The 13,152-nt window shown below is 49.2% G+C and overlaps 2 protein-coding genes across 2 annotated transcripts in view; one reads left to right on the top strand and one right to left on the bottom strand.

Annotated features, from left to right (window-relative positions):
- Positions 1 to 873: 873 nt before the first annotated feature.
- On the bottom strand, positions 874 to 6,333 carry MEPCE (methylphosphate capping enzyme). The gene is made up of 4 exons (XM_045994014.1): positions 3,363 to 6,333; positions 1,910 to 2,128; positions 1,611 to 1,737; positions 874 to 1,477 (listed from the first exon to the last, which is right to left on the bottom strand). Exons 1-4 carry the CDS (start codon positions 5,043 to 5,045, stop codon positions 1,425 to 1,427), a joined length of 2,082 nt encoding a protein of 693 aa, XP_045849970.1. The 5' UTR covers positions 5,046 to 6,333; the 3' UTR covers positions 874 to 1,424.
- A 551-nt stretch (positions 6,334 to 6,884) lies between these two features.
- Positions 6,885 to 13,152, top strand: part of ZCWPW1 (zinc finger CW-type and PWWP domain containing 1) — a 32,631-nt gene continuing 26,363 nt past the window's right edge. Inside the window, exons 1-3 of the mRNA XM_045993903.1 lie at positions 6,885 to 7,003; positions 8,836 to 8,917; positions 12,864 to 12,918. Of these exons, the coding sequence (XP_045849859.1) occupies positions 12,894 to 12,918 (25 nt within the window). The 5' untranslated portion in view covers positions 6,885 to 7,003; positions 8,836 to 8,917; positions 12,864 to 12,893. The remainder of the gene's footprint in view (positions 7,004 to 8,835; positions 8,918 to 12,863; positions 12,919 to 13,152) is intronic.

The raw sequence follows: 13,152 nt of genomic DNA on the forward strand, positions 1-13,152 counted from the left end.
CACTGTCCCACCTCTTCCCCTGACTTCCGTCATAGAACCACATTTGTTCCTTTGCAGTACTTTTTCTCTTTAAAGGAGTGAAAGCATGCCTGAGAGGGGTCGGGGGAGGAAGATGGGGGGTAGGAGTGCATTGCAAGTGGGTTCCACACTCAGTGCTCAGCTGGAAGCGGGACTCCACCAAGGGTCTGAATCTCAACCCACCGAGCCACTCAGGTGCCCCGCACTACTTAGTTTTGATCACTGGGACATGTGGGTAGGTCTCTGTCTGTTGTATACTTCCGGGAGTCCTTCCCTAATTACCTGGCTCAAGGAGCCTGCCAGGCAGCTAGCTATTTGCACCCAGTTATTGAAATTCCTTCCTTTTACCTCTAGGGGCCTTGCCTGTCTGGTTTACACCAGATCCAGGAGGGCTCAGTATTTGTGGAATATTCAAGGTTCCAGGAACACTTGAGCTGCTTAAGAGTTTCATGTTAATTGCCCATTCAGCCAGTTGCACAGCACAAAAAAGGTGGGTGGGTGGTCTGATCAGTAGTGACTTTCCCTAGGTCCACTTCAGCTCCACTGTTCATTCTTCCAAAGTTAGCCTTCTGTCCAAAGCTCCCACCAAAAAACTGTCAGTGGTTTTTTGCGGGGAGGGGAGATGGACTCTTTGCTTCAAGTTTCACATAAAAATTCACATTACACCTCTCCTTCCTGATTAGAGCTCTCTTTAGTTGCGTGTAGATGTGACTAGCATTCAACACTCAGTCTTCCCAACCACCGAAAAATCTGTCCTCTTGAGACTCCAGTTTGGGCAGAGGAAGCACAGGTTCTAACAGGAGGCACCATCCCTTCCCCACTAGATATATCCAAAGCGCCAGACGCAAGTATGGGGGCTGCTGCCCTAAACATCAAATTTATTGTGCTGTTCTTACATTCCAAACCCAACCCCCCCCCCCCCAGTGGGGGTCAGCAGAGGGAAGGATTTTCACAGTACCTGCATGCCTCCCTGCCAGACTTCCCCCTCTTAGCCCTCAGTCCATCCATCTGTGGTCTGCTGAAATGCAGCTAAGGACAGGGGCTGAGGAGAAACGGAAATCTCCTTTGGAGAACAGGAGGAAGAGGCCCGGAGAACTTGATACCCCCCCACCTCCCATACCCTTAGGAGAACAGAGGTCAGCAAACAGTCCATGCCATCCAGCCCGGTGAGCTGGGGGAGAGAGGAAGATGTTGGTAACTCCAGCACAGCTGGGCTTGCTGCTTAGGGTGCCAGACGTGTAGGGAGGAGGCTGGGGCAGCAACATAGGAAAAGCTTTCTTTGCAGATCCATGAAAGGAAACTCTTTTTTTGGGAACCAAAAAGGAAAGACCCTGGGATCCTTTCTTTTGCCCCCAGGTCCTTAAGAGCAGTGGGCAGCTTCTTCACACTTTCTGTTCAGGGGCCACTTAGTGGCTGGGGGAACGGGCCTTGTGGAACAGGTACACAGAGCGCTGGAAGCCTGAGGGGAGAGAATGTGCAGTCAGTAGAGCTGGCGGGATTTCAACACTCCACAGCATCTGTCCCCTCTCTGCCAGGACCCACCACCTCACTGACCCTGGCCTCCCACCCTCCCCCAAGTCAGCCAGCCTTACCTCTGGAGGTGTTGTGGGGTGTAGCCACAAGCTCATAGCTGGAGAAGCCCACCTCTGGGGATGTCAGGTACGAACTGAACTGCTCGGGCCTCAGCTGGATTCGATAGTAGTTCTTATAGATTGTTTCCTGGGGGAGAAAGGCAGGGGACTGCTTCAGCTTGCTGGCTTCTCCCCTGGTGTAGAATGATACCCACCCAGGGGACCTTGTTCAGCAAGTACTTCTCTTTCTGCTTCCTTGAGGCCTTTCTTGCCCCAGCTAAAGGAAGGGTATCCCAATATCCAGGTGAATCCCAACTCACCGTGAGCGTCTTTCTTTTGCCATAGGATGACCAAGGTTGGGGCTCTAGGACCAGGATGCCCCCAGGATGTAGATGCCGGTAGATGCGGCGGAACATGCGCTTCAGCCCCTCATCTCCCCAGTTCAGGTGCACCCACTTGGTGAGGCTGAGGCAGAGCACCACGTCATACTCAGGGGCTTGGGCCTCCACCAGCTCATCGCGATCCAGCACGTAGTTACCCTAAGGGCAAGAATGGAGAGCAAGGTCAAGAGAGGCAATGAAAGAACCACTGTCCACCCCCACTCATCCCCCATCAACCTGCTCTGCAGCCTCTAAGACAGAAAGTCCTACAGCCTTGCCTTAGCCCTTGGCCACAACCTTCTCTGACACTTGTCAGACTAACTCCCAAACGGTGCCCTCTTGGGTCTCATTTTCTTGTTTACACCTTCCTGCCCCTGCTTTCTGTTGGTGGTAAACCAAACAAAAAGGGAGGAGCGTGGAGAATTTTAAATTGAGCAAACTACCCACGAGGTCTCCAAAACTGGGGTGAAACTTCAGAGAAAGAACAAAGGTTCTGCCGAGACACTGTCCCACCCCACAGACATTAAGCTAGGTGACTCAATGTTATGCAAAGGGACCTAACCCAGGTTTTGAAAGGGAACCAACCTGTGGTTCCTTCCCTGGAGTGGTGGCTGGCAGAGTTCCAGGCCTATTTCCTTTCTCAGGGAGAAGTAAAGAGCCCCAGCCCTTGGGAAACCTTTTCTAGGTGATATGCTCACAAAGTTCATTCTTGCAGGCTTAACCCAACTCGCCAGCACCAACCGTTCCGGCTGATGGCCGAACTGGAGTGTTCTATGGAGAGCTCTGTGTAGTCAGGGGACAGACACTCTATGAAGACAGTACCCTCCCCTCCTGCAGAGCACTCTGACTTTTCCCAATCCCACTATCTAGGGTCAACATGAGATGGTCTCCGGCCAAGTCACTTGAGGTCCTGATTACCAACACTCTTCAACCAACTCCGGATCTAAGTCCCCATCAAAATTAGTCAGCCACTATCCTATCCCTCCACCCACCCCCAGACATGCCATGTCTGACACCTGTCCCTTCATGCACCTTCATATAGTGCGCTGGAGGGCAGTTTTCCATCCGGACCAAATCTAGCGAGCAGCAGCGGCCAGCAAGGGAAGGTGGACTGGTCTGGATTACAGTCCAGGCCGGGAGCAGAACAAAAGGAGTCAAACCCCATCCTGGGGCCAGTAGTCATGACAAAGGGGCCCAGGTGAGAGCCCCCACCTCTCCAGGTTATAGAAAAGGAGACACTCAACAGTCATTCACAGACTCAGACCCTTAAAGATCCAGTTCTAGCACAGGGCATGCATAAATCCCTCTGGGTCTTAACTTTGCTCTGTCTTGTTCCCATTTAATCTCATCTTCACACCTGGCCCCTATCCCAAGAGCCTTTGGACCCTCTTACCGTGACGAAGACAACATTGTTGGGGAAAACTGATGTGTCCGCTCCATCCAAGGGCACTTGGGGTGCAGCAATGGGACCCCGGCTGGCTGTTAGTGAGGCTGGGAAGCAGCTTCTCTTTCGGACGGTTACAGTCCCTTCCTCACTCTTTGCCCCGGGGTCCCCCTCAGAAGTCTGGGATGGCAGCCGCAGCGCCTCAGACAGGTAGTGTCGGATGTTTTGGCGGGCCGAGTGGATGAGGCGGGAATCAATATCCAGGCCCACCATGCGGGACGGACCCCACTTACAGGCAATGCTCAGGGTCAGATGGCCCACATTGCAGCCCAGATCTAGGACGTCCCGACCCCGAAACCACTCAGGCTTCAACACTCGAAGGCGCCCATCCTCACAGGAAGGATTGCGGTAACCATAGTACTTGCAATAATTCCCATACTGGAACTTGAGCTGTTGCTTTTTGAAGCCTGCTGCAGGTAGTGGGTGGTGGTGGTGGTGATGATGATGGTGGTGGTGGCGGCCTCCCCCACTCCCTCGGCCCTTCTCCTTGGGACCCTGGCCTCCACCCCTAGCCCCTGCCTCTGACTTGCTGGAAGTCCTGCGACGTTTGCGATGTCGTGAGGAGGAAGACGGGGGTGCAGAGGTAACTGAGGCAGCTGGAGGGGCTGAAAGGGAGCCTGAGGGACCCTGTAGGGCAGATGGAAGGGGAGACACGACCTCATCCCTGCAGTTGATGGCGGTGTTGAGTTCATAGGGCTGGGGGGCATCCCGGTTCTGGCCCCTATGCCGCTGCTGCTGTGTGGTGCCCTCCCCATGGAGTGAGGGAGTGAGGGGGGCTGTGGGGAGCACAGAGTGGCTATCATTCCCTCCAGTTGCCTGCTGCTGCTGGTGGTGCTGTCCCCGGTGTCTATGCCGCTTCCGACCAGTCTTGAGTGGCGATGCAAGAACTACCTGGGCCTCATCAGTGCAAGTATTGAGACTGAGCGGGTCAGTAATATCTTTGGGGATGAGGATTTCCACTGGATCTCGCCCCTTGGCCGGAAGTGGAGATGACTTAGGGGTCTCTGCATTGAGTGCGCGGCTCACTTCCTCATCCAGGAGACTATTCAGGTTCAGTGGATCAAAGATATTGCCCCCCAGGAGAAAGTTGGAGGGTAACACAGAATCACAGTCCGAATTAACCCGCCTGCGCCTCTTGAAGGCCGGATGTTTGAAGCCTCCACCACCCCCACCTACGTTACAACTATTTCTTCTCTTGCCCCCGCCTCCCCCAGGGGGCCGGTGGGGCTGATAGCCATTACGGGGTCGAGGAGGGGCAGGGGGGCCCAGTTCTGTTCCGCCCCCTCCCCGTCGCTCCTCCCCCACGTCAGGGAGAGCTGCTCGCCCGTGGGGATCCGACAAGCGGGCCTCCCCATGCGACTGTGCCTGGGGGCCGCCCCCTCGTTGCTGCTGCGACTGGCCTCCCCGAGTGGATGTAGCCCCAGGGTTCTCCTTGCCGGCCCCAGAAGCTGGGGCTCCCGCCGAGTGTGCGCGCGGGCCCGGCCCACGCTGCGTCCCGCCGCAGAGCTCCCCGGAGGCGGCCTCTCGGTGCGGTTGCACCGTGGGGCCGCCCCCTCCGCCCGACTCATCTTTGAGCGGCGGCGGCGGGGCCGGCACCAGAAACGGCTCCTTCTCCGCCGCCATCTCGATCATTTCCTCCCCTTATTCCGTCCCAGAAGAGGGCAACGGGGGGGGGGGGGAGACTGGGGGCTTAACCCCCCCTCCCTAGAGCCCGCTCCCTTCCCCCCTGCCTGGGTGCGCGCGCAGCCCTGCTCTTCTCGCCTAGTCTCGCGCCCAAGCACCTCCCCCGAAGCTCGCCCCACTCGCCCGCGAGACCAAAACAAGATGCCCGCGAGAACCGAACAACTCGAGGAATCAACCGCGCGTGCGCCGACCCCTTTCTCCTCTACCACTACCGCTTCGCCGCGAGCGCGCACTGCTAGAGCGCGTTCCTCTCGCCCCTGAATTACGCATGCGCACTCCGCCACCACCCTGGTTGCGCGCGCATGAGTACGAACCAACTTAACGGCTCCGGGAGTTTAAATATAGCCCACCTCAGCCCCCCCAAAAACCCACCACCCCAAACTGACACCCTACTTCCCTTCGCAGCTATGTCCGTCCCTACTGATATCCTTTGTCTCTGCCGCGCGATCCCACCCACCGTAGGCGGGGGACGGGGAGCTGGTGTGAAAAGGTCTCCTTGACACCCGACCCTTGTTCCTGAGGAATGAGTTTCAGCGGTCTCCGCCCGGCTCTAAACCCAGCAACCTCCCTACCCCGCCTCCTTCCTCCCCCTAGCGGGCAGCGCCTGCGCACACCCTTTTGGGCTTGCGCGGGTAGATGCAGCACGTGCTGGAGATGATGCCCCGCCCTCCACCCTAGGGGCGGGGACTGTTACGTCGCTTCCTCAGATTTGGTACACGCAAAGTGCGTCAGCACGATCCGGAGGGGGCGTGGCCAAAGGATGGGGGTGGGCCTCATGAATTATTCATAATCCGACCCCCCCCCCCTTAGAAAGGCTTCCGAGGGAACGGAGGGGTGAACCTAAAAGTAGAGGAAGGGAAAGAGAGGAGCGTACAGATAGTTTTCCTACGAACTGTTCTCAGTAAAATACAATAAGTCATTGTAACTCACCCCCCTGGGAAATATTCTCTGCTGAACTCAAAAAAAAAAAAAAAAAAGGCACTACAACAGCCGATGTTGTCCAACTTCCTCTTCCCCCGAAATGGCCGAGTCGTTTTCTTGCTCCGCCGCGTTACCCCAATCGCGATCACCTGGGGACACCACGCCCTCCTCTCCGCGTCCACACCCACAGCCCTGGCACCAGCACCTCCTCCCACCGCCCGACGCCTGCGCGCGAGCCCCTAGCCCGCGGACTGCGACCCGACGCCCACCACGGCCACCAGTAGCGCTACATTCACTACCACCACCGCCACCTCGCACGCAGGCCCTCCCAAACACACGCTGCCTTCACGCAGCCTTATATAAAAAGGAGTGTGGGCGGGGAAGAGGGTTCGGCCTGCTTTGGGCCCCTTGCCTCGGCCAATAGGGAAGAAGCGATTCGGCGCCCTTTCCACAGGGTGCTAAGGTGGCGCGTTCTCCCTGCCAACAGTGCCTGGGGAGTGGGTCCTGTGGCAGAGAAGAACGCGGGAGAGGCGAGAGTGGGGTTGCGGATCGTTTCAACTAAAATATCAAGATAGGGCGCGAAGGAAACTAAAAGGAAGAACAGGAATCAGGAAACGAAAAGAGGAAGGAAAAGGCCGTCTGGGGTAGAGAAAAAAGTTAGTAAAAGAAAGATGTGCTTCATGAACGATCAGGCGCTGCTTCTGCCGCCTAAAAAAGTGAGGCCACTGAGGATTATGGGATTTGTAGTTTCACGGGGCATTCGGTTGGAAGATGGCGGAAATAGCAGCTGCGCAAACGCAGAAGCAGCTTTAACTGCGCATGAGCCCCAGTCCTGGAAGCCCGCCGCCGGGGTGGCAACGCCGCGAGTGCGTGTCTTCACGCCTTTTCTTGGTGGCGGGAAAACTGGGTGGAGGTTGGGGGGTTTTGCAGAATTGCTGCAGTGGCTCATTCTGCTCCTCGCCTTTAGGTCCTCCTTGTTCCAGAAGGTAGCTGGCTCTTCTCCGGTTGCAGATCGAAAGTACTAGGCGCTGCCAGTCCTCGCGCCCGTCGCCTGAGGAGTTTTCTCTTCAGGGCGACAACCACCTCTTATCTCTCCTTAGAATCCCTACCGCAAACCTACCCTAAGCAAACAGACAAAAGTGACCCAATATTGTGGCGGGCGACGACGGGCTGAGCGGGAATGAGGATGCTGGTGGCTCCCCACAGGGTGTGGGGGTGCGGGCGGGCAGCTGAGGGGAAATGATCTCGTGGCGGGGGTTCTTGAGGTGGAAGAGGGGCTAGCGAGCCACTGTTCTGTCCACTGAGGGGAGTGGAGGACTTTTGACTCTGTGGTACCTTCGCTCGTAATTGCCGTCCTAAGCGCGAGTTGGTGAGAGAAAAGAGCGGGAAAATGAGGATCCCCAGAAAATTTTGCCTCTGGGTTCAAAGGCGGAATTAGGGCTTTTACTGTTCCAGACCTCGGCACCTTGTGAGGGGAGACGGGGCAGGGATCTGGGGTTTCGTGGGAATGCGCTCTTTTACGTGAAAACAACCCAGAAAACGACCTCGAGGTCGTGACGGGCACCTTGTGGAAGTGTTGCAGCCGGCAGGTAGCAAGAGTCAATGAAATCAGCGCTCACGAAGGAAAACCAGTATTTTGGTGCTAAATGGCCGTATCTTTGCCGTCTGAAGCAAGAAGCTTCAGTTCATCATTAATTTATCTTATTTATTTATTTATTTATTTAAGGAGAGAGAATTTTTTAAAAAGATTTTTTATTTATTTGACAGAGAGCAGGAGTAGGCAGAGAGGCAGGCAGAGAGAGAGAGAGAGGAGGAAGCAGGCTCGCCGCCGACTAGGGAGCCGGATGCAAGGCTCGATCCCAGGATCCTGGGATCATGACCTGAGCCGAAGGCAGAGGCTTTAACCCACTGAGCCACCCAGGTGCCCCATAAGACATTTTGATGAAAAACATATTTTCCCAAATGAAATTTAGTGTGAAGAAGGGTGGTGGTTTACATTTTTGCAAGTCTCTTTCATGTCTGCCTTGATAGAAGACAGCTAGGTTTTTATCTGTTTCTGAATTCCATCTGTTAAGAGATCTTGTTTTGGTTGAAGTGTATGAGAAAATCCAGCCTAACATGGATTAGTAGTTGGAAAGGGGAGGGGACCCCCAGGGGTCTTTGGATCACACTTTGAGAACTGCTGAAGGAGATGATTTCATCTTAAAATCACTGTCATGATGTTTAGTGTTTTTTTTTTTTTTTAAGATTTTATTTATTTATTTGACACAGAGAGAGAGATCAGAAGTAGGCAGAGAGGCAGGTGGGGGGAGGGAGGGGAAACCCGGCTCCCTGCCAAGCAGAGGGCCCGATGTGGGGCTCAATCCCAGGACCCTGAGATCAGGACTCCGGCCGAAGGCAGAGGCTGAACCCACTGAGACACCCAGGCACCCCATGATGTTTAGTGTTTTAAGTGAAAGAAAACTTACTCTTTTTTGGAACACTTCATTCACCATCCCTTGGTTCCCTTCATTTGTTATTCCCAAGTTCTTTTCCCCATTTTCACCCTTATGTTGAGTGGGTAGGATCTGATTAATGGAATTTTCTTTTACTTTCATACTTAAAGCTCTATTGGAACCCCCCACCCCCATCTGAGGTAAAAACAGAAACGAAACAAAAACCAAAAAACCCTTCAAATGTTAATCCTGGCTCCAGAGCCCCTGGTCATTTAGTAGCTGGTCAGATGAAAGTTGGTGGTATTTTGTGTACTTATTAACTATCTGGTTAAAATTTTTTTCTCTCTCTCTGCACTACATTTTAATATTTCTTATTGTGGAAGAAGAAAATTCATCTGAAATAGAGGAGCAGAGACTTGAGTTGTCTGAAAGGGACTTCTTGGCTTTCCCCTCTCTGTTGATCAGGTTAGATATTTTCTTTTTTTTTAAAGATTTTATTTTTATTTATTTGACAGTGAGAGAGAGAGATCACAAGTAGGCAGAGAGGCAGGCAGAGAGAGAGGAGGAAGCAGGCTCCCTGCGGAGCAGAGAGCCCGATGTGGGGCTCGATGCGGGGCTCGATCCCAGGACCCTGAGATCATGACCTGAGCCGAAGGCAGCGGCTTAATCCACTGAGCCACCCAGGCGCCCCAGATATTTTCTTTAAAAGTAATGTTTTTCATCAAGCACACTAGAGTAAGGGGAATTAACAACCTCAGGGCAGCAACTCTTTCTGCCCATGGGTCCTGTCCCTGTACTTTAATGAACCACCATTTTGCCGCAAAAAAAAAAAAAAAAAAAAAAAATGACTAGGGGGAATTATTATATAATACTGCTTATAAATTTACTGTGTCTTATTAACAATGATCCATGATTTTAGACAGTTGGTTGAGGCTCCAGTAACACACTTTGGCCTAGAGAGGTCAGTATAGGTTTAGGTAATGATTTGAACCTAACTGCTGGAAAATTTTGCATTTTTAGGTGGATCAAAACACTCTATTTAAAGAATTTGGAATTAAATCACTTTTGATGTGGTAACATTGGCATATAATAAAATGCTAGAAATATGCAAGGGGGTACAGTAAAAAGCTCTCTTCCACCCCCAGCCACCGAGTTCTATTTCAGAGAGACATTTTTGTCAGTTGCTTGTGTATTCTTCCAGAGATAGTTTATGGATATACAAGCATATTATGTAAATGCATATTTAAAAAAATCAAATGTTGTCATCTCAAATACACTAATTTTCATTTTGCTTTCCCCATTTAGTATAGCTAACCTTGTCCCTTCATGGGGACTTCTCATGATCTTTTTTGGAATTCTGGAATCTGGGAGAAGTGTTTGTCATTTGTGGTCAAATTAATATTCATTTTACAGCCTTATCAGTTTCTAGCTTCTATATAGAATTATCAATAAAGAAGACCAATTTGCTGTAGTACTTCTCCCTCGATTTCCTGCTTGCCTTTTTTTCCTAGAGTAAGTAGACTTAAGGGCTGGTGGTGATGAGTTAAGATGGAAATAGTGAGGAAATGTGCTCCTTGATACAAAGGAAAAGTAGTTGCTACAGAACTGCACCCCTGAATTATTCACATTTACAGAAGTAAGACAAGGAACAAAGAAAAATAACCAAAGATAATTTGAAAATACACTTAGCCATGTTGTACACATACTAAGTCATGCCCCCATTATCTTTTTTTAAAAGTTTTCATTTATTTATTTGATAGAGAGATCACAGGTAGGCAGAGAGGCAGACAGAGAGAGAGGGGGAAGCAGGCTCCCCGCTGAGCAGAGAATCTGATGTGGGGCTCAATCCCAGGACCCTGGGACCATGACCCGAGCCGAAGGCAGAGGCTTAACCCGCTGAGCCACCCAGGTGCCCCTACCCAATATCTTTTGAATTTATCTTGGGATCTAGGGGGAGGAACTCCATACCCTGATCGACTGATTGTTCACTATAATTTGGTCATTTGAGGGTCTTAAAATTGTCAAATCGTTTAAAGAGGTTTATATATATCTTTTATAGAAGATCCATTTTATGCTGCTTTTGGGTCTCTTTATGGTGAGAGATGACATAGTTGGAAGATTGAGTTTTAGGTCCAGGGCCTTCAAGTTACTTAAAACCAACAGTGAGAAATGAGATCATTGAGCAGAATAGATGTTATTAGTAGAATTTAGAGGAAAAGGCCTGGGTTCGTCTTGGCTCTACCATGTATTAACACTGAGGCTTTGGGCAAATCACTTAATTGCATTTTACATATTTTTTCTATCTGTAAAAAAGGGGAGCTGGCAATTTATGACCTCTGTAGACCCTCCCAGAGCTACAATGCTTGTTATAATTGTTATAAAAATAAGAGTGGCTTACATGTGTTAAGCCTAAAGAAAATCGGGTGGAAGGGTTATAAGAAGTTTAAGCTGATAAAACCAAGGGCATTTTTCTTCTAATTGCTGAGTAGAAATAGTCTCAATAGTGAAAAGCAAATTGGAAAATAATGTACAAATTACTGCAATGTCACAAGATGAGTCTTGGCACTCTGCTAGACAGCAAATGGTTTATGGCTGTGTGCAGATACTGATCTCTTTAGCCTTTGATATGGCTGGATGTCCCCCTACTCCCAACCTTCAGTTGTCTATGGCTGTGAAAACCCTGATCCTTTTACTCCAGAATACCTGAAATACAATTTTTGGTGTATTTCAGTGTGTATTTTTAATAGGTGCTTTCTATGTGTGCTGTGATATTAAAATGGGTTTGAAGCACTGAATTAGACTGTTGGATAATAGTGCAAACTTTAATATCAGGTGGGTTCAAATCCTCAATTATCACCTATCGATTACCTATTATGTCTAAATCCCTCTAAGCCTCAATTTCTCCAAGTGTAAAAAAGTACAGATCTCATAAATTTAAATTTATAAAATTTACATATGTAATCTTATTTAAATAAGATTAAATCTTATTAAAGATTAAATCTTATTTAATTAAATAAATTAAATAATTAAATAAGATTAAATCTTATATAAATAAGATGACAAGGTAGAGCCTGTCATCTTATTTAAGGGTAAAGAATATAGCTGGTGCTCAGTAAGTGTCATCTGTTATTATTAGTCACAATTTTGGTAGTGATAACGAAGCATACTGATGTAGTATAGAACATCTGAGTAGATAGCTGTAGGATATAGAGTGAAGGTATTAGATTCCTATTACTAGCTTCTCTGGGGACCTCTGCTGGTTGCTAAATATTTTTGAGCCATGAACTGAGAGAGATTGTGAGAATTCAGGACACTGGAAAATTTATTGGACAGGGAGATCTAAGTAAAAGGCATATAAAGAGTATAGTGATGTTAAAAAGGGGAGTTTCCTATGCATAGGGACCTCTGAATTAGGTCAGAGAATTGCCAGATTATTTGTATTTTAAGTGTTTAGGAGAACTTTGTGGGATGAGTTTATGCTTCTGAAGAAAACTTTTACTTTTTAACTCCCAGGACTGTTCATATTACTACTACTACTACTACTACTACTACTTATACTTCTATCTGTTAAAAAACAAAGGACAACAGGCCCCAAATGCAGTTGCTTCTATTAAGCGCCAAATCACCAAAACAAGACTTAAAGTTTTGGCTCTCCCAGAAATAGAATCTTGGTTGTTAGGTAATCTACCTAACAGACCCCTACCAGCTCCTACAGGAAAGTCGACTTGCAATAGCTATTTTTTTTTTTTTTTTGGTCTAGTGTAACTTCCTTGTTCCTGCTTCTCCTGCCAGTACAAGTCTTTCATTTCCTACAGCTTCTCTGAGCTACTTTGTATCTTTTAGATCAGATGCTGCCCAATTCACGAAGTTGAATAAAGCCAATAAGATCTTCAAAATTTCCTCAGTAAATTTTTAAAAAAGATTTTATTTATTTATTTGACAGAGAGAGAGAGATCTCTATCACAAGTAGGCAGAGAGGCAGGCAGAGGGGGAGGGGGAAGCAGGTTTACGCTGAGCAGAGAGCCTGATGCGGGGCTCGATCCCAGGACCCTGAGATCATGACCTGAGCTGAAGGCAGAGGCTTAACCCACTAAGCCACCCAGGCACCCCTGAAATTTTTTTTTTTTTAATGTATTGCTACCATTATCATTTCCACTGTTGACTAGTGCCTGCCTTATGTTGGACATGACTCAAGGCACTTAAAACACTAGGGATTGTTGTTTATCTTTAAAACGGTAACTTTCATTATCCTCTGGCATGTGATTGGCACTGAGGAGGTAGAAGTATAATCAAGAGGGCAGAAAATGTAGTTCAGGAGTCCCAGGCACAGAGCCTGAGCCCAAGAAGACAGAAGAAAGTTGAAAATCATGTTCAATTGGAATTCTCGCAGTTACTTTCTTTTTTCTAACAGAGGCACAAAGTGTAGCTTCTGAGCTGAATAATGACATCGTTGCAAAGCAAAGAAGGTGAGTCAAGAGTAAAGGAGGTTCATGTTTCGTACGTTTCTCTCAGTTTTCCCTTCTTTCTCTGTCTTTGGTCGTCTCGATGCCCTTCCCACCAAAGGGAAGCTCAGTCCATATATAGCTTGTGTGCACTTTGTTAAAGTTACTACTTTCCTAGAAACTTTGAGTGAAATGTATGTGACTTAGAAGCAGTCCAGCTCAGGAAATGTAGGAGCTCATAGGGAGACAAAAGACATT

This window comes from Meles meles, chromosome 21 (assembly GCF_922984935.1).
Source record: "Meles meles chromosome 21, mMelMel3.1 paternal haplotype, whole genome shotgun sequence".
NCBI classification, from domain to species: domain Eukaryota; kingdom Metazoa; phylum Chordata; class Mammalia; order Carnivora; family Mustelidae; genus Meles; species Meles meles.